We start from the raw sequence: 23,044 nt of genomic DNA, 5'->3' as shown, positions 1-23,044 counted from the left end.
GCCACCCACCCCCCCTTACCAAAAAAACTAATGATGCGCCACCAACAAACCCAAAATTGTTATGCCATTTTCTCAATGATTTATTCAATTATTTTATAATATTATACTTTTTTAGTATTATATTTTAACACATTTTGCATTAATTAAAACTGATTTTCTAATAATAATAATAATAATTTTGGTCATATCAGGTAATATTTCCATCCGGAACCGACAGATACCAAACTGCTTTTGTTGAGGAAAGTGTGGGGTTGCAAATTTGATTTACAAGATCCCTTTCAATTATCAAAGCACCAGAAACGTATTTTCACATTAGAAGCTATAATTATGTAAATAATATATACATTTTTCTCATCTTTTAACCACCCCCACCCCCCTGAAATTTTAATGACGCAGTCTGCGTCGTTACCCCCCCCCACCCCCCCTTGTGGTAACCACTGCATTAAGGACCAAATTAATTTATACAACAAATTACAATCACACCCATTTTCCATAAATGGTATTTATTTGTGTATGACTTCAGAAACATAATATTAATTAAAGTAAATTAAAAGAGCAAAGACGTTAGTTTCAACAAAATTGTAAAATGGTAAGGACTACTGATTAGTGGCAATTAAGGTGTCGTTCGTAGTCACGGATATCACCCCCCCCCCCCCCCATGATTTAGCTGATTATGTCCTATTCTCGGGTCGGGGTTCAGGCCTTCTGGCAAGAAGAAATTATCACTACCCGTAATACAATAAAAGTTCGTCAGTTGTGACACAACGTTTTACTTAGTCTTTCACACAGTCTCTTTACATGGGCTGCGCGCGACTCAACACCCGTTCTGTCCGCGGAGTGAAGCTCGGCTACACGTGTTTCGGTGGGCAGGCGCCGAGTGCGGGCTGCCCCCGTGGTCTCGCGACACGTACGTATGAAGAACTTATTATGCCCCTCCTGAATGGTAGAGAGAAAAAACAAAGTCATTCTGATTGCCAGCGCCGGAGACGTGAAGTCCGTCTCGTTGCGATACGCCAGCGTCCGCCGACACGCGCAAAGTCTGATTTCATGGAAACAAGAAAAACCCTTATATACAATTTAACTATTTACAAAAACGATCTGCGCGTAATCCACATGGTCGTGATGTCTCAATTCCCCTTGACACGATCTCAACCGTCGGTGATCTTGGCTCTGCGTCTCACTGTGCGATGACCTCGTCCAGCCGCCAGATGCCAAATGCCCCCTCCTGCCGCATCTCTGCCTCTCCGCCCGTCCCCCCCCCCCCTAAACAACACGTACAGCGCTCGGCAGGGGTGCAACAACTAAATTTTCAAAGGGGGGGGAAATATGTCTTTTTATAAAGAATCATCGATCCCCCCTATTGAAGCGGGGGGTCCAGGGGTCCTCCCCTGGGAAAATTTGTATTTCATGGTGGAAAATGGTGCTATTTAAGCAGTTTTATTATCTAAAAATTGATTACACAGCACTTTATTTGCCCCCGTTTGCCCCCACTTCAAGGTTTCAGAGGGGGGGCAAAATACCCTTGCCCCCACTGCTGTTGCGCCCCTGGCGCTCGGAGAGATTCAGGGTGTTCGCCTCGGCTTCAATGCCCGGTGACAGTTACCGTGAATATATCACATAATATTTCAGAAACACGTATAACAATAATTACAAAAGTTTACAGAAAAAATAATACATTAAAATAATATTCATGACACATTATTAAATATAAAAGTATGTTCCTCATAACACACATCACTGCACGGGGCAGGGGAGGATCAGGGGTTGGCGCAGCATAACGGACTATATGAGCAGGGGAGACACTTGGGTCGATGTCAAATGCCTCCCCCCCCCCCTCAACGAGTGCACTATGTGCGCCAACGCCCCTCTACACTGAACATATTTACAAGTCACAATCGGGTACGTGCTGCGTGCCGGCTGGCCGCCCTAGGGATGTCCTGTCCGTGTCACCCCTCTGCGCGAACCAGAGCAGCAGGTTCATCATGCTGATGCGTGGCGTCTCGACACCGGTGGTTGTCTGAGTCAGTAGTGGGTGGTACTCGTATACTTTCAGGTAGGCCGGCGCCCACTGCGCCCGGGAAGGTCTCCCTGTCTCGTCCCCCTGTACTGAGGGTCCCGGCCCCTCCCCTGACGTCGTGGACCCCTGGACAGCTTGGTCCGATACGTCGCACGACGTGTCTACCAGGATTCCCACCAGTACCTCCGTGTGGTCGTGACCCCCCTCATCAGGAATCGCCGGACATCACGACTGCACAGGCGCCTGCCGTCGGCGTGGCGGGTTCTTCCTCCCCTAGACTGACCTACGCACGCCCGACTCCTCCCCTTCCGACTCCGGCTCCGTAACGGAAACCGTAAAACTGGAGGTAGCCAGGCTGATGTCCACTGGCCAGATAGGGCAGTACCAGTCCCCTAACGACTCCGCATTTTCGCTGTCTGCTTCTGGCTCCGTGACGGTCCCCTCTTGCTCATTCCCCGCCAGCTCGTAACTCGACGGCCACACTATTATGTCCCTCTCCACCACTTCCATAATCTCAATCTCCTCACCTTCATCACCTGTCAGTTCCAGTGCCCGCCCTATGTCGTGTTCCCCTTCCTGCCCCTTAAGACACGCCACCCGCTCTGCTTTACCGTGATGCGGGGATGCCTGCATTTGACCCCGCCCCTTCTCACATGCTACCCCTTCCCCGCTAGCCAGCGGGCTCCTGTCCGGTTCCCTCCCGGGGCTCATGTCCTCTGTCCGTGCGGCAAAAGCTCGCTCCAGGCTCTCGTGTGACTCAATGTCCACGTCCCTCCGCACCCCGCGTCTGCCCTGGCCAAAACTTCCCCGCTCATTCCTATGGGGCGTTTCCACCTCCCAAGCCATAGACTGCGCCTGCCACCTGTTCCCCTTAGAACCCTTCTTGCACCTCTGTCGTCCCTGACACCGCCTGGTCTCCTCCTGCCCGCCAAAGGTCGTCCCTGTGTATCTTTGCAGGTCGTCCGCTCGGCGTCCGTACCAGGTACGACGTGGGCCCGAATTTGCGGATGAACTGCCTTGGCTCTGACCACTTAGGAGCCAGCCCTGCATTGAAGTTCTTAGTCTTGGACGACAGGTGGTGCTGCCGCACATGCACCATGTCACCGGGTTCCAGTGGCGGAGAAGGACGTCCCGCCACCGGCGTCGTATTTTGGACGTACGCCTCTTGGTGCTGACGTGCCTGTTCCCACATGACAGCCAACTCTGTCCTGAGGGCCTCCCCCAGCTCCCCTCCGTCACCACGGCAGCCACCCGGCACTCGCCCGGCAGGGCCAGGTTCTGGCCCTGGATCAGCTCCGCGGTCGAGTACCCGATAGCTGCGTTGGTCCGACGTCTCAGACAATAAAGCAAGTCAGGGATATGCACGTCCCACTTCGTGTGATCGTTCCCCAACCGGAGACGGAGTTGAGCCTTGTCCTCCTGGTTCCGTCTCTTGGTTGGGTTTGTGCGGGGATGGTACGTGGGGGTCATGTGGTGCTCAACCCCCCACTTCCTGCATGCCTCCTGCCAGCGGGCACCACTGAACTGTCCCCTGTTGTCACTCAACAGCACAGCCGGATATCCAAACTGGGGCAACACCTCCCCCTCCAACAGCACTACCAATGTACCCGATCTCACGTTGGACACTGGGTACGCCTCCACCCAGTGTGTGAACAGATCGGTCACGACAACCAGGAACCATTTCCCCTTGGCTTTTGGGGGATACGGCCCCATGATGTCCAGTGCTACCGTCTAAAAGGCTGCTGTGGGCGGCGGAGTCGCTGTTGCTCCTCCACGTCTGACCTCCGTGCTTTGCGTTGTAGACAGGTCTGTCACCGGCGGACATAATCATGAACATTACGCGACACCCCCGGTCAATGGAATGTCCTACGTACCCCCTCTATTGTCTGATCAGCCCCAGGGTGTCCAGCTAAACTGTGATCGTGAAAAAATGTGAGCAAAGCAGCTCGTGCCCCCTTTGGTACGTACATGCACCAGGTCTCCATGGCCCCTGGACTCCGGGTCTGCACGACTCCATCCACGCACCGCTGAAACGGCGAGAACTCCGCCTCACATGAATCCCTCATCGTCAGTGTGTCTGCGTCCCCCACCTGGGTCTGTTTTACGGCCTCCACCAGGTCATGCAGAGTGTCCACTGGCCCCGGATTCGCCTCCGGCACGGGCAGTGCTGTAGCGTACAGCACTGCGGGTGTGTTGTTGTCCGGGGCGTCGTTTCTCCTGCCCTCTGGTGGTACAAAGTCGTCCCAACTGCCCACGTCCTCTTGTTCTACTGTTGTGTCCGGGTGTCTGGAGAGCTCGTCGGCCAGCTGGTTCGCTTTTCCCGGGACATGCTCCACCTGGAAGTCGTAATTCTGGATTGTTATGGCCCAACGTGCAAACTTGGACTTCCGTCCTTGCATGGTATTGAGCCACTTTAAGCACTGGTTGTCAGTGCGCAGGGTGAATTTAAGTCCTTCCAGATGGTGCCGGTAGCGGCCAACGGCCCACACCATTGCCAAGCATTCCTGCTCGTTGACATCGTACCTCTGCGCGGCCTGGCCGAACTTCACGTTGGCGTACTTAATCAAGCGTCGCTCGTTGTCGGGCCAGACTTGGTACAGTACGACCCCCATACCTACTAGACTGGCGTCAGACTGCAGGTACAGGGGCTCGTCCGGGGTCAGTCTCGCCAAAGTACGACAGTCGCGGAACAAACACTTGACCGCGATCAGTGCGCGGTCCGCCGCCTCCATCTACTGGTACTTTGTCTTAGGTGATAGTAGGTCAGTCATTGGTGCTGTCACAGTGGCGAAGTCTGGGATGAATGACCTAAACCAATTCAGTAGCCCCATGAGCTTATGCAGTTGTTTCCGTGTCTTGGGTACTGGTTTTGTCACAATCAGGTCCAAGTGCTCGGGCAGCGGCCGGCACCCATCCGCACTGACAAGGTGCCCCAGAAACTTCAGCTCTGCCGCCCCGACATGGCACTTATGTGGATTGCAGGTTAATCCATGTATGGCCAGCCGCTCTACGACCAGAGTCAAACGTTGTGCATGCTCCTCCCACGTGTCAGACCTGACAATCACATCGTCCAGGTAGACTGTGACGAAGTCGCCAACAAATCCGTCCAGGACGCGGACCATCATGGCCTGAAACGTCGCAGGAGCGTCCATTAGCCCAAACAGCATGGCGCAGAACTGGAATCTGCGGCTGTCAGGAGCGGTGAACGCCGTCTTGGGGCGGTCCTCCGGGCAGACTGGAACCTGCCAGTAGCCGGACTTTAGGTCAAGTGAAGTGAAAATCTTTGCCCTCCCCAGGCCAGTCAGGGCATCAGCTATGTTAATTAGCGGTGGCGGGGCAAGAACAGTCACAGAATTAATAGGCTTAAAGTTCACACTAAATATTAGTGAGCCATCTTTTTTCTTTGCCATAAGAATGGTGCTATTGTACGGGGACTCGCTAGGTTCTATGACTCCAGTATGTAACATGTCCTTAATTTGTTCCTGTATGACCCGCCATTCACCTGGACCGAACTCAAACGGTTTCACAAAAATAGGGGCATGGGGCCGAGTCGGGATATTGTGTTCTGCGTACCTCTGCAAACACCTGCGGCTGCTGCTCCAACACCTCCTCGAACAGGTGCACGTACTCGGGCGGCACGAGAGTGAGCTCTGCACTCCGGCGACCAGGCCCGCGGTTACTTTTTTCGCCGCTAGATGTCGTGGACGTCTCTGTCGGACCAGGGAGAAGGTCCTTGAAGTAGCCCATCGTCTTGGCTAAGTTCACGTCAGGTCACTGCTCCTGGCTTGATTTCTCAGAACTAAGGGGGATGGGGGGGAGAGGGGAGGGTGTACAGAAAATGCCACTCTGCTGGGAACGCAGGTCCACTGGAGACCCATTCGTGACGAGACTTGCTATTCTCAGCAGGCCTCTAAGAAGTAGCAGCTTGCAGCCCAGAAGCTGCTCTATGCAATTTTTGTCATGAAGAGAAATAATATAACAAACTCGGGACGTGACTACAGGCGAGAGAAATTTCAACCGGGCTGACCATGTCCACATTAGACAGCAAAATATCAGATAGGCCCCCTGAGAAAGGGGGCTTCGGTCCACTGGCACAAAGTTTAAACACGTGACGTACACCAGCCTAACAAAGAGTAGATCACCCCCTTAACAACCAGATAAATTAAAAAATATATAATTTCCAAAAAAAAATTTAAAATTATAGAAAAATTAAAAAAAAAGTGACGAAATGCCTAATTTTCGGCACATACTCCCCCGCTTGAATGCAGAGCATATAGGGAAAATAAAAAACAACATTTACACTCCTTAGTAAAATTAGTACCAGATTCGCCTGTATTCTACTACTTATATTCTAACACCTTTGAGACGCGTCCGCCTCTCAGGCACAACATATCGATAAACCTTAAACAAACTTATTAACTAAGTGGCCACTTAAAACTAATAGAACTTAATGCTACCATACTTTTTTCTAGTACCATGGATTTTTAAGACCTTGAGGTTTTTTTTTTTTTGCATGCCTAATATTAGAGAGTCCCCTATGTTAGGGGAAGGAAAGTAAACACATTTACTTTAAGTTAGCCTGTGTTTTCTTTAGATGGGAGATGTGCGCTCTGGTCACAAATTCTCCCGAACTGGGGTCAGCTAGGCTAACCGTAACAGGCATTAAAAATCGCTGTATTTGAAAGGGACCTCTCCAGCGGTACACAGGCTTGGCGGAAAACTTATCCACTGCCTTGCTGAGTGGGTGTGCCTTACAAAGCACAAAATCGCCTACCCTGTAAGGGTTAGGAGATCGATTTTCGTTGTATTTCCTTTTTCTGCTCTCATGACCAGATTAAGATTTTTACGAGCTCTTCTCCAAATCTCCCTGATGTCTCTCGGATCATCGGGCAATAGGTCATTCAAAGACCAACGATTTGAAAGAGAGGTATTAGGTCGGTATGTGAACATGAGTTCGAAAGGAGTACTTTTGTGTCATTCGTGATGTGCATAATTAAAGGCCATTTGCAGCCACACCAAATTCGAATCACATTTATCCTGCTCCTGCGCATGGTAAGCTATTAGAGCAGACCGGAGATTGCAGTTGAATCTCTCAGCATGTGAGGGCAGAGCGTGGTTTGGTATATAGGCATACCTAAATTAAGTTGGCATACCTAAAATAAAAAAAAATAAAAAAATAAATTTAAGAAAAAAAAATTAATTAATTTTTTGTGTGAAACCAATTCTGTATTTTTAACATTGTAAACTGATCGCTGGTACACCCTGTAGTTATTTTGCGTTTATAATTTTAAATTATGATTGAGTTTTAAAGTCCCGTGCGGACTTAGTCTGCGCGCGGCACGAGAAGTCACGGGGTCCGGTGGTCCGCTAGCGCGCCAGACGGCAGGCCTCCGTGTCTTATCTGGTCTCAGCGGGCCTCCCCCCCCCCCCCTCCTTCACCTTGTAATCGTGGTGCTGTGCTCAGGATAAAACCAAAATTATTAATAATAAATGTCCGGTGGAAGCGTCAGGCTAATTATCTAAAACGACTTGCCAGAGGGGCACAGCCCACTTACAAACACAATTTAAAATTAACCTCCCTGACAGTAGGAAAGGTTACTTGGATTGTGGTTTCAAGTAGCAGCAAATGAAAACAATCGTATGGTTTGGTTTCATTAGAGGCTTTTACTGTTGATTAGTAGTTTAGTATCTTTTCATTGCCGGTTTCTTACATTTTAAAATATCTTACGGCATTACAGCCATTACAAACAAAACTGGTAACAATGTCAGATTCTTATTTTTGATACATTACATTGAGTACACTAACGAATAAAATAAAAAAAGGGGGGCGGGGGAACACCATTTCATGCTATACTAAGTTCAACTGTTTAGGAACATTGAGCTCGCCGGCTCAAAAAAACAAATATATGTGTTTAAAATACAATATTTTATAATAATAAGGAAAACGTCCTAAAACTGGCGGAGTTATAAAGCTGTTCTTCACTTCTTTTTGAGGGGTGCCGAAAGATGGAGGGAGACTCCGTTATAGAGGCTCACGAGTTACATTTTGAGGTGCAAAATGTGGCGCCGGAACTGGGCTACCATCTTGAACTGGTCTGGGGTCCTTGAAGCACTCTGGAATTCTTGAGTACTCTGGGATTCTGGAACCCTGCCTATAACCAATAATCCACCTGGATTAGCTTGGTTAGCAGGCAGTTTATGACGGGCGAAGTTAAGCCCCAAAAAAGGCAACCTAACAGGTTTGTGTGGGACGAAGTGCAGCTTACCTTAGCTGGCAGGGTGAAGTAGATAGTGGCTGTCCCTGGGGGTGATCCGGGGACGCGCGGCGCGGGAGGTCGCGGTAGCCATAGAAGAAATAATTATGACGAAAACCAAAAAAAAAAAAACTATAGTCAAAATTAACTAATTGGGCAGCTACGAATAAAAACTAAAAAAATCTAGGCGACATGGCCTGGCTCACAAAGCAACTACATTATTGCCGAAAGCGGATCACGATAGCTGCTGGTCGTTACTGCGACCTGTTGCGAAGATGCGCGCTGGACGAGAGCTGCCCTCAAAAATCCCTGAAATGGCGCCGGGATGCTAACTTAAAACTAAGTCCGGTCGTCTGTTCCTCTGGAGGAGGGGATCGGGAAACCCGAAGTGCTCCGAAGGGCTCCGAAAGAAAAAAAAAGGGCTCCGGCGACCTATCGACTGAGTGTGAGGTCGACTGTTTCTCCTGGTGGGGATAGGGTGGTCAGTAGTGCGCTCTCGCTCTCAGCTGGTTCGTCCTTTCGCCGATAGATGGTGTGGGCATGCAGATCGGAGTCTCGCAGAGATCATCGCGGCCCTTGGTGGCCGCCATTTTGCAAGGGGGGGCGGGATTTTGGCCTTGAGGTTGGTCATTGCCGCGGCTGGCCGATGACTGCTGTGGACCAGGACGGGGTGGGGGGTATGTCCGGTGAATGACCTGCCCTGGAAGAGTTCGCCGGCCAGACGTCGGGACGTGCGGTGGAGCTTGAAAAAAGGACACCAAAACGTGTTAGAGACCGCAAACTTCAGCACACCTCCAAGAAGGGGTGACCATGGGAAGCTTAGGGCGGCTACTTTCGTCACGCGTAGCGCTAAACTCGTGACGAAACGCGACGGCCAGTGGATACCGTTGCTGATGATAGCCCTGTAGTTGGCTAGACCCAGCAAATTTGGTGGAAAACGGCGGTGAGAGCACTATACTGCTCAACAAGCTAACCTGCCGGTACACTCGACCGAACAAGTTTGGATGGGGCGAAAGCAGCGAGCAAAGGAGGAAAATTGAAGTTATAAAAAAAATTTAAAATTTTGTAAAACTAAGAAAATAAAAAAAATCATGCCTAAAGTAGCACTGATTCGGCACAACCTGCTCTGGCCAGCGACACGCCCGTAATCTGAGGGCAACGACACGGCCCTGTGCCTCCTGCACACCCCTCTGCCTCTGTCTGTCGTGACAGGCGACCTTGCGAGTGGCAGGTCCTTCCCCCTGCTGCACAAGGACGTATTGAGGTTGTCCAAGTCAAGCTGACAGTGGAGGTTCGCGCAGCTGTTTGAGTAGTACGGCGGAATTATACGCAAATAAGTTTTGGCACATACCCCCCCACCTTGAAAGTGTGACTTTTTCCCCGCGCAATGGGGCTAGTTGGTATTTTATGTTAGTATAGGAAGCCTTATGAGGTAATTAAGATTAAGATAGTTGTTAAGAGATATGTGTTTATGGTGTACATTTGAATCGTACATGTGTGTATGAATTTTTGTTTTAATTAGCAGTAAGTTACATCCGAGCAGTATGTTTAAGCCAGAGTTATTGCGGTCAGATGAGTTGACCTATGAGTTACAGCTACGCAATTTGCCCTACAGTGGCAATGTGCAAGTTCTCAGGAAGAGACTCAGAGCCGCCCATCATGATGGCGTGCCCACTAGTATATCGAATATGGATTTAGATGTAACTGAAGAATTCAACCTTGCTTGCGCCAAGTTTTATGATATATCGGCTTTTATAAGCTACCTAGATGTTGAGGAAAATTTACCCAATGTCGAGCGACATATAGTCAGGCTAAATCATGTTACCCGACGGTTACAAAACCTGAAACAGTTTTCGGCAGACATTCTCCATAGAATTTATATAAAAGAGATAGAACGATGTTTGCAACAGACGGCAGGTTTCCACACAAAAGTAGCAGCGAGAGCAGCCTTTTTGGAAGACACACGACGCAGTCAGCACTATGTGGCTAAGGCACAGGCTTTAGGCATCGATTGTCCCGCCTTCCCGGAAGGAGACTCTCCTAGCTTGCCCCTGGGGGTAGAGCTAACCGACAGGCGACAATCAGAAGTACGGGCGACGGTAAACACACAGGAGTGGGAAACGAGCAGATCGCCAGACACAGCCCCTGACTCTCAGCCACTAACGTCACTTCCAAATCAACCGATACCTGTATCTACCACTCATTCAGAGCTGCTTGTGCATTTGACGACAGCGGCGACAAGCATTACAAATGGTCACGTGACAACCCACCCCGTCACTAGCGTGACATTTTCAAAGGGATTACCAACCATGGCACACCAAATGACGCAACCATACCCACCAAACATGTTTTTCCCGTATCCGAGCGCTCAGGGCTATTTTAACCCTTATGCTCAATTTCAGCCACAGTTTCCTTCGTGGTAAACCACACTCTGCTACCAATTGTAATGCCCCTCGTGCCCAAAAATTATATTATTTTAAATTAATTAAAATACCTTGGAAACTGCTGGGCAAAATATTAAGAAAATTAAAGTTAACTACCAGAGGGGACACGAGGCGGTGAACAAGACAAAATTTACACTCCCTGCACACTAGTAACTTGGGAGTTCGTGGATAATTATGTAGAAGAAGGTACATGATAAATAAATACACTATATAAATAATTTGGTTTTCCTGGTTTATTATTAAGAAGTTTTGTTTTAGCATTATTTCGACATGATAATAAACATCTTAGTAATTAACAAAGTTAAGGGGGCGCCCCTATATTATTTAAAGCAATACATATTACACCTTAACAAACAAATGATTACATTAACATAAATTTCAAGTGTAGCACCAAAATTTGATTCTCCCAACGATTACATATATATTAGTTTCCTTGATTTTACATGTTCTTGAGGATTACATTCTTAAAGCACTGCTCGCTGGTATCTTTTTAATGAATTTAGTTTCTTCTATGCAAGCACAAAATATATATAGCTCATATCACCCGGGTCTTCCCAGGATGACGTCGGACCGAGAGGAAAACTCTTCTAAACGGGGAAATCAGCTGGAGGTCCCGAAGATCATGCGGGGAGCAATTTCTCTCCCCAGAAACTTGGACCCTGTCTGAAACACAAGACAAATTCAAAACGAATTAGACCTGCTTCCAGACAGTCATACACAGTCTGCGCGAAAGGCCAACAAACGGGAATATGGGGAGGGGAAAAAAACCGGATTACTCACCAAACAGGGTGTGGAAACAGGCCTTCCGAGGTGTCTCGCGCCGACATCAGGATGACGCGCACCGAGAAATCGCGGATGCGCGTTAGGAAACCAAATTTTTAAAGAATAAAAAAAATAAAAATTTTAACTACACATGACTTTTTCTAAAAACATCTGCCTGGCTACTGTACAAATGGGATCACATCCCTTAAGCAACTGACTACATCTTTTATCCAACCGAAATCGCAGTTCCCACGAAAAGCCTCTTAGCGCAGAGGACGCCGAGAAGACGTGGTCAGTAGCCGAGGTCAGAGTACTGAGTCCGACAGTGGCGGACAAGGCTCCTAATTAAATCGGGCGCTAAGGCCCCTAGGGAGAAGGAGGGGGAAGGTTCGGTTCTACGCCGAAAACATGCGGAGGTGCCCGAGGCGGGCGTGACAACAAGCGACATGCGCGCTCTCAACTGGCGGTTACAGGAAGCTACAAATAATCGACTTCTACAGGCCGCGAGAAGGAAGCATAGAGCCTTATGGCGCCGCAGCGCTGCTCTTTAGAGGCGTAAAGGGGAACTAACTGAGGCGGTGAGCTGACTTGCCACCAGGTCTCACGAGAGTGAGCTCTGGACGCTGGCGACCAGGCCCGCGGTTACTTTTTTCGCCGCTAGATGTCGTGGACGTCTCTGTCGGACCAGGGAAAGGTCCTTGAAGTAGCCCATCGTCTTGGCTAAGTTCACGTCAGCTCACTGCTCCTGGCTTGATTTCTCAGAACTAAGGGGGATGGGGGGGAGAGGAGAGGGTGTACAGAAAATGCCACTCTGCTGGGAACGCAGGTCCACTGGAGACCCATTCGTGACGAGACTTGCTATTCTCAGCAGGCCTCTAAGAAGTAGCAGCTTGCAGCCCAGAAGCTGCTCTATGCAATTTTTGTCATGAAGAGAAATAATATAACAAACTCGGGATGTGACTGCAGGCGAGAGAAATTTCAACCGGGCTTCCCAAGTCCACATTAGACAGCAAAATATCAGATAGGCCCCCTGAGAAAGGGGGCTTCGGTCCACTGGCACAAAGTTTAAACACGTGGCAAACACCGGCCTAACAAAGAGTACATCACCTCCTTAACAACCAGATAAATTAAAAAATAAAATTTCCAAAAAAAAATTTAAAATTATAGAAAAATTTAAAAAAAGTGACAAAATGCCTAATTTCAGGCACACCATTATTCGTAAAATATTATATAAACAAAAGATTGTAAGTGGCTCTTAATTCCCACATTAAAAATTAACAATTAACCTAATACATATATATGTTATAAAAATTAGATTTAACAAGTTTATATGAAATAAGTTTGCATAATCTGAGTAACACTGGAGACTGTTCGTCGCTTGATGACTGCTCCAGTGGCGAATGATACACGGAAATTTGGGGCGGTTTTAATTAAGTTACACATTAAGTTATCGAAATTAGGCTGAAGGCCGCAAGGGGAGCACTCACAACTGTATTACTAAAAACCACACGTGAGTGACCCGGGCACTCCTACGTCGCACTTCCCTTGCACGGGGTTGTTAATTAAAAGTGATGTGATCATTAATGTGTGTTGAATTTAAAATTGGCGTGATTCGGGTTGTCTGGTCGATTAAGTCATGGGCGTTGATTCTTCCTTAGTTCCGCGACGCTCGCCTGACTCGGGTGGGCCAGGGCTAGGGGCGCGTTCCGTTAGCGAGGTCGGATACTGGTGGTTGCAGGTCGGGCTTTAGGGTGGCCTTCGGTCGGACGATGTCACATTGGAGTCACTGTTCACTACTTGCATGTTCACTACTTGCACATTCACTACTCGCACTTTCACTACTCGTACGCTCACGCCATCCCATCTGCGGCTGCGTGTATGGCTAACAACGACATGGCCGGAGCTCTCTTGAAGCGCGGGTTTACGCGGCGGGGAGCGGAGGAGAACTGATTTCTGGCCCTCTCTACATCTCCGTGCATGGGGGTGGGCTAGGGGTGCATTCCACTAGCGGAGTTCAGTACTGGCAGGTGGAGGCCGGGTTTTACGGCCTTCGGAGGGACGACGACATAGCATATAATAGCATGGGATAGCACTTATCCCCTTAACCTTTGTAAATTGATGTTACTAATTCTGTCATTTTATAATCTTCAAGTATGCTGCTCTTCTCCAGAGACTTATTGAAAAATATTCTCAGGTACTACTGGCATGCTCCCATCTTCATCAAATGTTTTTTCATGACTATTAGGACAAGATACTGATGTCGTCCCCTTTACCTCCTTTGATTTGTACGTGATTTTTATATGGTTCGAGATCTCAGGGAGGGTTCGGCCTTGTGGCTAGAGGTAGGGATTAACGCAGTAGGGCCCCCCGAGCTGTTATTGCCACTCGGGATGCCTGAAGAAGAACACAAAGTTACTGGTTGACGCCTGATGAATTTATTACGGCACAGCCCTATACATAGTGCTGCCCGTTCTGGCCGTAACGGTTGTCCCGAATCGAATAGTCACATGCGCAGCCCACTTCTTCAGTGGCGGCTCACGATTTTACTACGCGTGAAGGACGTACTCTTGCACACGATGCGGCGGTTACAAATTAAACTCTAACATGAGAAATTATACCTTGAAGAATAAAACACTTCACTATTGCACATTACGTATTACACTGGGCTAATGACACGTAGGCCCGTATCTCCGGCGACTCTACCTGACTCTTAGATTCGTCCCAGATATTGACTCGTTAGTAAGTTTGGTGGCACGATACCGTGCGGCGGTTACAGAATAAACTCTAACATGACATATTAAACCCTGACGACAAAAACACTTTACTATTATACATTATGTATTACACTGGGCTAGTTACACGTAGGCCCGTAATTTCGGTGACTCTACATGACTCTTATGCTTGTCCCAAATATTGACTCGTTAATAAGTTTGGTGGCACGTGTCGCCTACTGGCTGCCCCGTGCGGGCTGAAACTATTTAGCCGGTAAGCTAGGTTGTTGCGTGAAGCACCGAAGTAACGTCTCGTAGACTCCCCACAGTATTTATGTAATATGCTGAACACTCATCTTGGAGCACTGATTTATTTAAGTGAAATACCTCATGGCAAATTGAGGCCGACCACGGAACTGTACATAAAGATTAAGAAAATATTATAACTATTGAAACTACATGTCGGTGAAAGCAAGAGTTAATGGTTCCACGTTGCGCGAAGGCTGCCGGCCTCTCGGAGCTCCTGAAGGACACTGCCTCTCTCGCCGCGTGCGACCCCCCTCCCCCTGCCGGCCCTCCCGTGGAAGCGTGTGACTTTCGCGGGAAACTGAACCGGCCAGGTTCGGGACAAGGCGCACAGTGAATCATAATTTCGAAAAGACTGAAATATTAAATGATGAAAATAATGTCTAATAAAAACCTGTGGGAAAATATACATAATTGCATTTGTTGTAGTTCGGCGGAGGGATATGCCACACCCGGCCAGATCCTCCTGCCGACGTAGCACTCGTTGCCTGGTGTTCGCCTCGTTGCACAAACTACACTTTGTTGGGTGCACGAGCGCGTTCGGTGCACAAGCCTTTGCGAGACGTTGATGAGGCATAGCGGTCTATGCGACATAGAGGAGCATTGGCGGTTGGCGTCAATACATTAACTCTCCCTGGTACAGCGGCATCTGTGGCTGGGTTTGGATGCTATAAGGTAACAGTGTGAACTTCAGTCATTTGTGCATATGATTTTAGGTTTATACTAGATTTTAAAATTTAGGTACCTATATGTATATAAACCTTGACGAGAACTGTCTGTTCTCCCTCTGTTTGCACAGGCCGTTATGCAACCTCATTGCCTCACAGGGGCACATGCGAGACCAGATAGGTGGCACGAACATGAGCAGTGCAGCTTAAGTGCAACATAGTGCAATGCCATGAACAGACAATACCACCGCGGTTGTTAACACAAGGTTGTTATTGTAAGTGTAAATTATTAATTTAATAATATTATATGTATTAGACCTTTTTTTTTCAGCATCGGACACTATTATATTATGACCACGTTCTGAATTAGCACAATTAAGTTTAATAGCAATCTTCACTAAAATAATAAATGTAAAGGGATGAAAAGTAATTTTGAAGAATAATTTAATTACATTGACGCCACTCCCGCTGCCTGTTTAAGTTTTTAATTAAATATTAGCGTTGTAAAGGTTCTCAGGGGTTTTAACGAGGGTTCGGCCTCGTGGCTGCAGGCAGGAGCGCGTCGTGGTTCGGAACCTACCTGGGCTGTTCAGGCCACCCAGGACGCCTTGTAAATGATTGGTAAACGAGTTACAGGACACTGCACTTGATACAGTATTGATACACTTATTGGTCCCGGTACTGGCCGCTTCCGTTGTCGGACCGCTGTGACACGCGTATCTCTGAACGTAAATGACGCGCGCGACCAGGATAGGTTGCAAAGTAATATCGACAAGCTGAAACTGTGAGTACACGTCCCTTTGAAGGATTTGGTGGATAGTCGCGGAACTTATGTTGCTACAGCTTAGGCTGACACGGAAACACGAGGAGAAATCCCTATGTTCAGGATTGTTTGCAATCTAGCCTGCGGCGAAATATAATGTCTCCAAAATTATGTAGATACGCCAACTGGAGACGTACACGTTAACGTCTCTTGAAATTGAAAGTTATTCAGTTAAATCACACGTTACAAATTACACATTTAAGATGGTGAAAATTAAAAGGCGAAAGTTAGTCAGTAGCATTCAACACTCGTTACAACGAGCCTACGGTAATAACAATTAGCGGGCTGTGAAGCCGAAACTGCGTTTCACTATACGCTGTCCTTAAACTGGACATGGAATTACGTAAAATATGAGAAAACTCCCTGTCGGGATAAAAATTAATATGTTACGAGTCGCACGAAATATCGTGTGACTGGGGTGGGGTCGGCGCCGAGCTAGTTAAAGGATTTTAAAAGACGTACACTATTGCTGATATGGAGATGAAGTGCGAAAGTTGATGGCCCTACGTTCGCTGAGCGCCCGACCCCTTCGAGCTCCCGACGGTAACTGCGCGCGAGACCGCCCTGCGGCCTCGCGCCTAACCACGTGGAACGCGGGAAAACCGACCCGGCCAGTTTTGGACTTAACGACAAGTTACACAATATATGCTTATAAGACAATTAGACATAATTTCCCTTACATGAATCTTCTTTCAAATTGTTATTAATTTAGTTGTTTCAATTTGACAAAATAATTATACAATTAATTAGGCGCATTGCCACACCCGGCCAGGCGCTGATGTCGCTTTGGTGTTCGTCGCGGCGCACTTTCACACACTCGGCGGACATCACGCTTGGGCGTGTTCGGCGCACTTAAGAGTAAGTGTTGTTGTGGCATAACGGCTTGTGCGAACCAGAGGGAGCACCGGCGGTCGGCGTCAAATGCCCCCCCAACGAGGCCGTTATACTCAACAACACTACTCCTCACTCGCATGGAAGTGGTGCACTGGTTGGTGCACTAAGCACTAACCTGGTGTGTCCGGCGGCGTGGTGTGCGCGTGGGCCGCTCCTGTCGCCATGGGGTTGACCGAGGTGGGCGGCGGCGTCGTGGTGCCTTTGTGGACCGCACCTGTTGCCAAGGGGGAGGCCGTGGTGAGCGGCAGAGGTAGCATCGCAGTGCATTCAGCAGCAGGCGGCGCACCCACAGTGGCACACGTGGCATGCGGAGGTGGTGTTGTGCCTTCAGCGGCGCGTGTGGCAGGTGGCAGTGGTGCACGTTCAGTGGTGGGCGGTGGCGTGGCCCCTTCAGCAGCGCGTGTGGAGGGCGGCAGTGGCACACCTTCAGTGGTGGGCGCGGCGGCGGAAGTGGCACGCCCCCGGTGGCGGGCGGAAGTGGCACGCCCCCTGTGACGTGCGCGGCGGTCGGAAGTGGCATGCCCCTTGTGATGTGCACGGCGGGTGGAAGTTTCACGCCACCTGTGCCGTGCGTGACTGGTGTGGCTGACACGTCCTTGGTGACGTGCGTGGCTGGCACGTCCTTGGTGATGTGCGTGACTGGTGTGGGTGGCACACCCTTGGTGACGTGCGTGACTGGCGTGGGTGGCACGCCCTTGGTGACGTGCGTGACTGGTGTGGCTGGCACATCCTTGGTGACGTGCATGACTGGCATGGGTGGCACGCCCTTGGTGACGTGCGTGGCTACCATGTCCTTGGTGACATGCGTGGCTGGCGTGGGTGGCACGTCCTTGGTGAAGTGCGTGACTGGTGTGGGTGGCACGCCCTTGGCGACGTGCGTGACGTGCGGTGGCAGCACACCCTTGTTGACGTGCGTGACGTGCGGTGGCGGCACACCATTGTTGACGTGCGTGATGTGCGGTGGCGGCACGCTCTTGTGGACGTGCGTGATGTGCAGTGGCGGCACGCTCTTGATGACGAGCGTGACGTGCGATGGCGGCACGCCCTTGTTGACTTGCGTGACGTAGGGTGGCGGCATGCTCGTGTTGACGTGCGTGACGTGATGTGGCGGCACGCTCTTGTTGACGTGCATGACGTGCGGTGGCGGCACACCCTGGTTCACGTGCATGACGTGCGGTGACGGCACGCTCTTGTTGATGTGCGTGACGTGCGGTGGTGGCATGCTCTTGTTGACGTGCGTGACGTGCTGTGGCAGCATGCTCTTGTTGACGTGTGTGACGTGCGGTGGCGGCACGCTCTTGTTGACGTGCGTGATGTGCTGTGGCGGCACGCTCTTCTTGACGTGCGTGACGTGAGGTGGCGGCACTCTCTTGTTGACGTGCATGACGTGCGGTGATGGCACGCTCTTGTTGACGTGCGTGACGTGCGGTGGCGGCACGCTCTAGTTAACGTGCGTGACGTGCAGTAGTGGCACGCTCTTGTTGACGTGCGTGATGTGCGGTGGCGGCACGCCCTTGTTGACGTGCGTGACGTGCGGTGGCGGCACGCTCTTGTTGACGTGCGTGACGTGCGGTGGCTGCACGCCCTTGTTGACGTGCGTGACATGCGGTGGCGGCACGCCCTTGTTGACGTGCGTGAGGTGGCGTCGGGCTAACTGTGAAAGGCTCGGCAGGTGGCTGATCCCCCGAAGAGTGCCGTAAAATCGTCGTTTTGCGCCACCGCCCTGTGCCAGCCGCTTTCTCAGCGACCGTGGACGGCGCCATCGGAGTGGTTCCTCCGGGTGATCCTCTGTCGTTGTCGCCTCAGTGGTCGTTGTCGCCTCAGTGTTCGTTTTGTCCTCTGGCGGATGTGTCATCACGGCCGGTTTGCACCGCGTCAATCCCCCGGGAGCCTTCACAGCAATTGGGGGCGGCGGCGTCGGGGGTGGAGTGTTGATCATAGCATGGTGCATAACTGCCTCGGCGGCCTGTTGGCCGGCTGGGAAGTGCGGCGATGTTGCCAAGTTGAGATGCAGCGCCGAACCAGTAGCGTTCTCGGCAGGCAGTGGCGGCGGTGTCGGGGCGGCGTGATGTTCATAGCATGGTTTTTGACTGCATCGGCGGCCTGTTGGCCGTCTGTGCAGTGCGGCGATGTGGCCCAGTTGAGACACAGCACCGCACCAGTAGCGTTCTCGGCAGGCGGTGACGGCGGCATCGGGGGCGGCGTGATGGTCATAGCATGGTGCCTTACTGCTTCGGCGGCCTGTTGGCCGGCTGGGAGGTGCGCCGTTGTTGCCAAGTTGGGACGCAGCGCCGCACCAGTAGCGTTCTCGGCAGGCGGTGGCGGCATCGTCGGGGGCGGCGTGATGGTCATGGCATGTTGTGTAACTGCCTCTGCGGCCTGTTGGCCGGCTGGGAAGTGCAGCGATGTTGCCAAGTTGGGACGCAACACCGCACCAGTAGCGTTCTCGGCAGGCGGTGGTGGCGGCGTCGGGGGCGGCGTAATCGGTTGCAGTGGTATTGGTAGTATAATCGTCTCAGGCAGAGACATTGTGAGAAGCGTGTCGGCGTCCGCACAGTGTAACCACTCGGCTTTCGTGGTCGTCTGGTCCCCAGGAGTTGTGGATGTGTGAACTTCCGGGGCCGGCGTCGTGACGATTGCGGCCCCGCCTGTACACTGCTTCTTTCGGCAATATTCACACCTCAATCCAAACACCTCCGCCTCTTCTCGAGCGATCGGATGTAAACACTCATTGTGCCATAAACTCTCGCACGTCCAGCAGAACCACCCGTCAGATGTCCCGCCGGGGCATGATGGCATACAGCACATCATTATGCCATAAGTCCGGTACTCGTAACAAAATCCACATTCATCATTTGAGTAGTGCACGCAACTCTCGGCTGGCTCTGGGAAGCCTGCGTCGGCCCAGGACTCATATGCTTCCTGGAAGTCGTTCATTTTGATAACGATGTGCGGCCTCTGTCACGCGGTCGCGGCAGACTGATACGAGCGACGGATCAGGACGTCGATGACAGGGCGCTAGCAGGTAGGGAGGACCGCCTCCAATCACCACCGAGTCAGTGTCCCGTGCTCGCACGCCTCCTGTCCCGCGGAAGCCCGGTGATGCGTGCGCGGCTGTGCGCGGTTGTCTCTCTGTGACGTCACTGCGCCGAGCAGCTGTCCCGCGGTTGCGGTGCGCCGTTCCTGCGGTACCGAGTCGTAACCGATCGCGGTGAGATGCCGTGTAACCGATCCCGGCCGTATCTCGTGGTGCCGACGTTATCGCGTCGCGGCGAAACCGATCCTCTTGTCTCCCGTCGCTATCTCGCCGCGCCGTCTCCTGTCGCTATCTTGCGGCGCCGTATCCCGTGACCTGGCGTGCCGGCTTCCGCTGCCACCTTGGCGTGAGACTGTCGCGTTGGAGTTATGAAAATAAAATTAAAATTTTTTGAAATACAAATGTTCCTTATTGAATAGTCTCGAAATGTTATAAAAGTCACAGAACTAAATGTCACTTGACGGCCTTAGAATACACTTGTGCTAAATTAATTTTTAAGTACTTTGAAGTTTGAAAAACGTTCAACAGTTCGTTTTTCGAAAGCCACACTAGTTGCGCGCCAAATGACGCCACTCCCGCTGCCTGTTTAAGTTTTTAATTAAATATTAGCGTCGGAAAGGATCTCAGGGGTTTTAACGAGGGTTCGGCCTCGTGGCTGCAGGCAGGAGCGCGTCGTGGTTCGGAACCTACCTGGGCTGTTCAGGCCACCCAGGACGCCTTGTAAATGATTGGTAAACGAGTTACAGGACACTGCACTTGATACAGTATTGATACACTTATTGGTCCCGGTACTGGCCGCGTCCGTTGTCGGACCGCTGTGACACGCGTATCTCTGAACATAAATGACGCGCGCGACCAGGATAGGTTGCAAAGTAATATCGACAAGCTGAAACGGTGAGTACACGTCCCTTTGAAGGATTTGGCGGATAGTCGCGGAACTTATGTTGCTACAGCTTAGGCTGACACGGAAACACGAGGAGAAATCCCTATGTTCAGGATTGTTTGCAATCTAGCCTGCGGCGAAATATAATGTCTCCAAAATTATGTAGATACGCCAACTGGAGACGTACACGTTAACGTCTCTTGAAATTGAAAGTTATTCAGTTAAATCACACGTTACAAATTACACATTTAAGATGGTGAAAATTAAAAGGCGAAAGTTAGTCAGTAGCATTCAACACTCGTTACAACGAGCCTACGGTAATAACAATTAGCGGGCTGTGAAGCCGAAACTGCGTTTCACTATACGCTGTCCTTAAACTGGACATGGAATTACGTAAAATATGAGAAAACTCCCTGTCGGGATAAAAATTAATATGTTACGAGTCGCACGAAATATCGTGTGACTGGGGTGGGGTCGGCGCCGAGCTAGTTAAAGGATTTTAAAAGACGTACACTATTGCTGATATGGAGATGAAGCGCGAAAGTTGATGGCCCGACGTTCGCTGAGCGCCCGACCCCTTCGAGCTCCCGACGGTAACTGTGCGCGAGACCGCCCTGCGGCCTCGCGCCTAACCACGTGGAACGCGGGAAAACCGACCCGGCCAGTTTTGGACTTAACGACAATTTACACATTATAATGCTTATAAGACAATTAGACATAATTTCCCTTACATGAATCTTCTTTTAAATTGTTATTAATTTAGTTGTTTCAATTTGACAAAATAATTATACAATTAATTAGGCGCATTTCCACACCCGGCCGGGCGCTGATTTCGCTTTGGTGTTCGTCGCGGCGCACTTTCACACACTCGGCGGATATCATGCTCGCGCGTGTTCGGCGCACTTAAGAGTAAGTGTTGTTGTGGCATAACGGCCTGTCCGAACCAGAGGGAGCCCCGGCGGTCGGCGTCAACATTATTAATCGATGCTGCGAAATCTTTCTGGCGAGGTACTGGCTGTGTGCTGCTCTTTAAAGTGCATTTGTAGACTTATGCAATCTTGCAGTATGATACCATTTATTTCTCTGGCCTAAGTTATTCTTAGTGTGCCGGCAGGGTCCAGGTTAGGTGAAGACCTAAGCGTGTCTCAGACTTAAAGTCTATATACCTTAAATAAGTGGGGTAACATTATACATAAATGGTCATGTGCGTAGTGACTTACTGGAGTTTTTGTGCATAGTTGAAGACCCTTTGATCTTCCTAGCCAAACTAGTTAATGTGACCCTGGTAAAACCTGTACAGACTCAGGAAAAACCCTAGGCAGGGTCATGCATGGATCAATTATCATGCATTAATGCAAACAATGTTACTACTGCCGTCGCCCGTGGTCTCGAGTTCGGGACCCGGGATGAGCCCAGTGAGTGTTGGCGGGATTATTTGTGTATTACATTATGAGAGAGCGCCAGGATAGCCAATGTGGTTGCGTGGGTCGTCGGCCCCAGCGTGGATCACTGGACTCATGGCGATTATTAATTTATCATCTTTGGGCAGCGAAACAAGTTTACAGGTTTACCAAAGTTTTAAAATAATGTCTGTTCATGTACACTGATCATACCTGGTAAGCATAATCCTTCTCCCGGATAATTATATTTTGTTTGTTGTATTCGCTGGAGCCCTGATGCTAACACACTTCACACAGGTCTTCACCACGCACACAATATTAACATCTGTCTCGTTAACATGCGCTGTGGAGCACAATCGCGAATATTGTCGTCATCTTAATCAGCACACACCATTGTTTTTTTCTTTTCCCGTGGGACAGAGAATCTGTCCTAGGCCGCATTCTGTAGTCTACTGCCTGGTTGCGGCATTGCAAACTTCCTTTGTGCGGACCGCTCGAGGGGTGCTTTCCGTCAGCGGGATCTGTTGCTGACGGGGTGGGACCGGGCTTTACCGTCGCAGGAGGTACGATATCATTACAAGATAAGCGGGAATAGGTCCAAGTGAGAAGAGTTGGGTGGGCAGAAAAAGCTTTCATGCAGGGGCTGGAAATTTGTGCCTTGCAAAAATAGAGAATTCTGCTTCTAACAGTATGTATAGGACTTCGTGTAAACCCAAGTTTAATGTGTACAGTCTTTAAGCTTGAGGAACATATTCACTCCCAAATTTCTTATATTTATACCGTCATCCTTGTTTGGGTACCCATCATCGTTATTCTATGGATCTCAGTTGTCATTTAGCCTTCTA

General features: G+C 50.0%; 1 protein-coding gene across 1 annotated transcript; it reads right to left on the bottom strand.

Moving 5' to 3' along the window:
* Positions 1-4,749: 4,749 nt before the first annotated feature.
* Positions 4,750-19,093, bottom strand: LOC134528513 (uncharacterized). The gene is made up of 5 exons (XM_063362196.1): positions 18,902-19,093; positions 17,441-18,320; positions 16,995-17,093; positions 5,591-5,667; positions 4,750-5,259 (listed from the first exon to the last, which is right to left on the bottom strand). The coding sequence occupies exons 1-5, from the start codon at positions 19,091-19,093 to the stop codon at positions 4,750-4,752; spliced, it is 1,758 nt and encodes a 585-aa protein (XP_063218266.1).
* Positions 19,094-23,044: the final 3,951 nt, after the last annotated feature.

The sequence above is a fragment of the Bacillus rossius genome, chromosome 1, assembly GCF_032445375.1.
Source record: "Bacillus rossius redtenbacheri isolate Brsri chromosome 1, Brsri_v3, whole genome shotgun sequence".
In the NCBI taxonomy this organism is placed as follows: Eukaryota; Metazoa; Arthropoda; class Insecta; order Phasmatodea; family Bacillidae; genus Bacillus; species Bacillus rossius.
This window is presented reverse-complemented; position numbering and strand designations above follow the sequence as displayed.

Bases quoted from the DNA above. Each gene is read 5' to 3' on its own strand.
- LOC134528513 (XM_063362196.1), bottom strand. From the start codon at position 19,093: ATGACCATCACGCCGCCCCCGATGCCGCCGTCACCGCCTGCCGAGAAC. The intron at 17,094-17,440 runs GTGGCGTGAAAC...CCTTGGCAACAG, and splicing joins ACCAGTCACGCACGGCACAG to GTGCGGTCCACAAAGGCACC. The intron at 5,668-16,994 runs GTTAGTGCTTAG...GCCGGAGTGCAG, and splicing joins CACGCCGCCGGACACACCAG to AGCTCACTCTCGTGCCGCCC.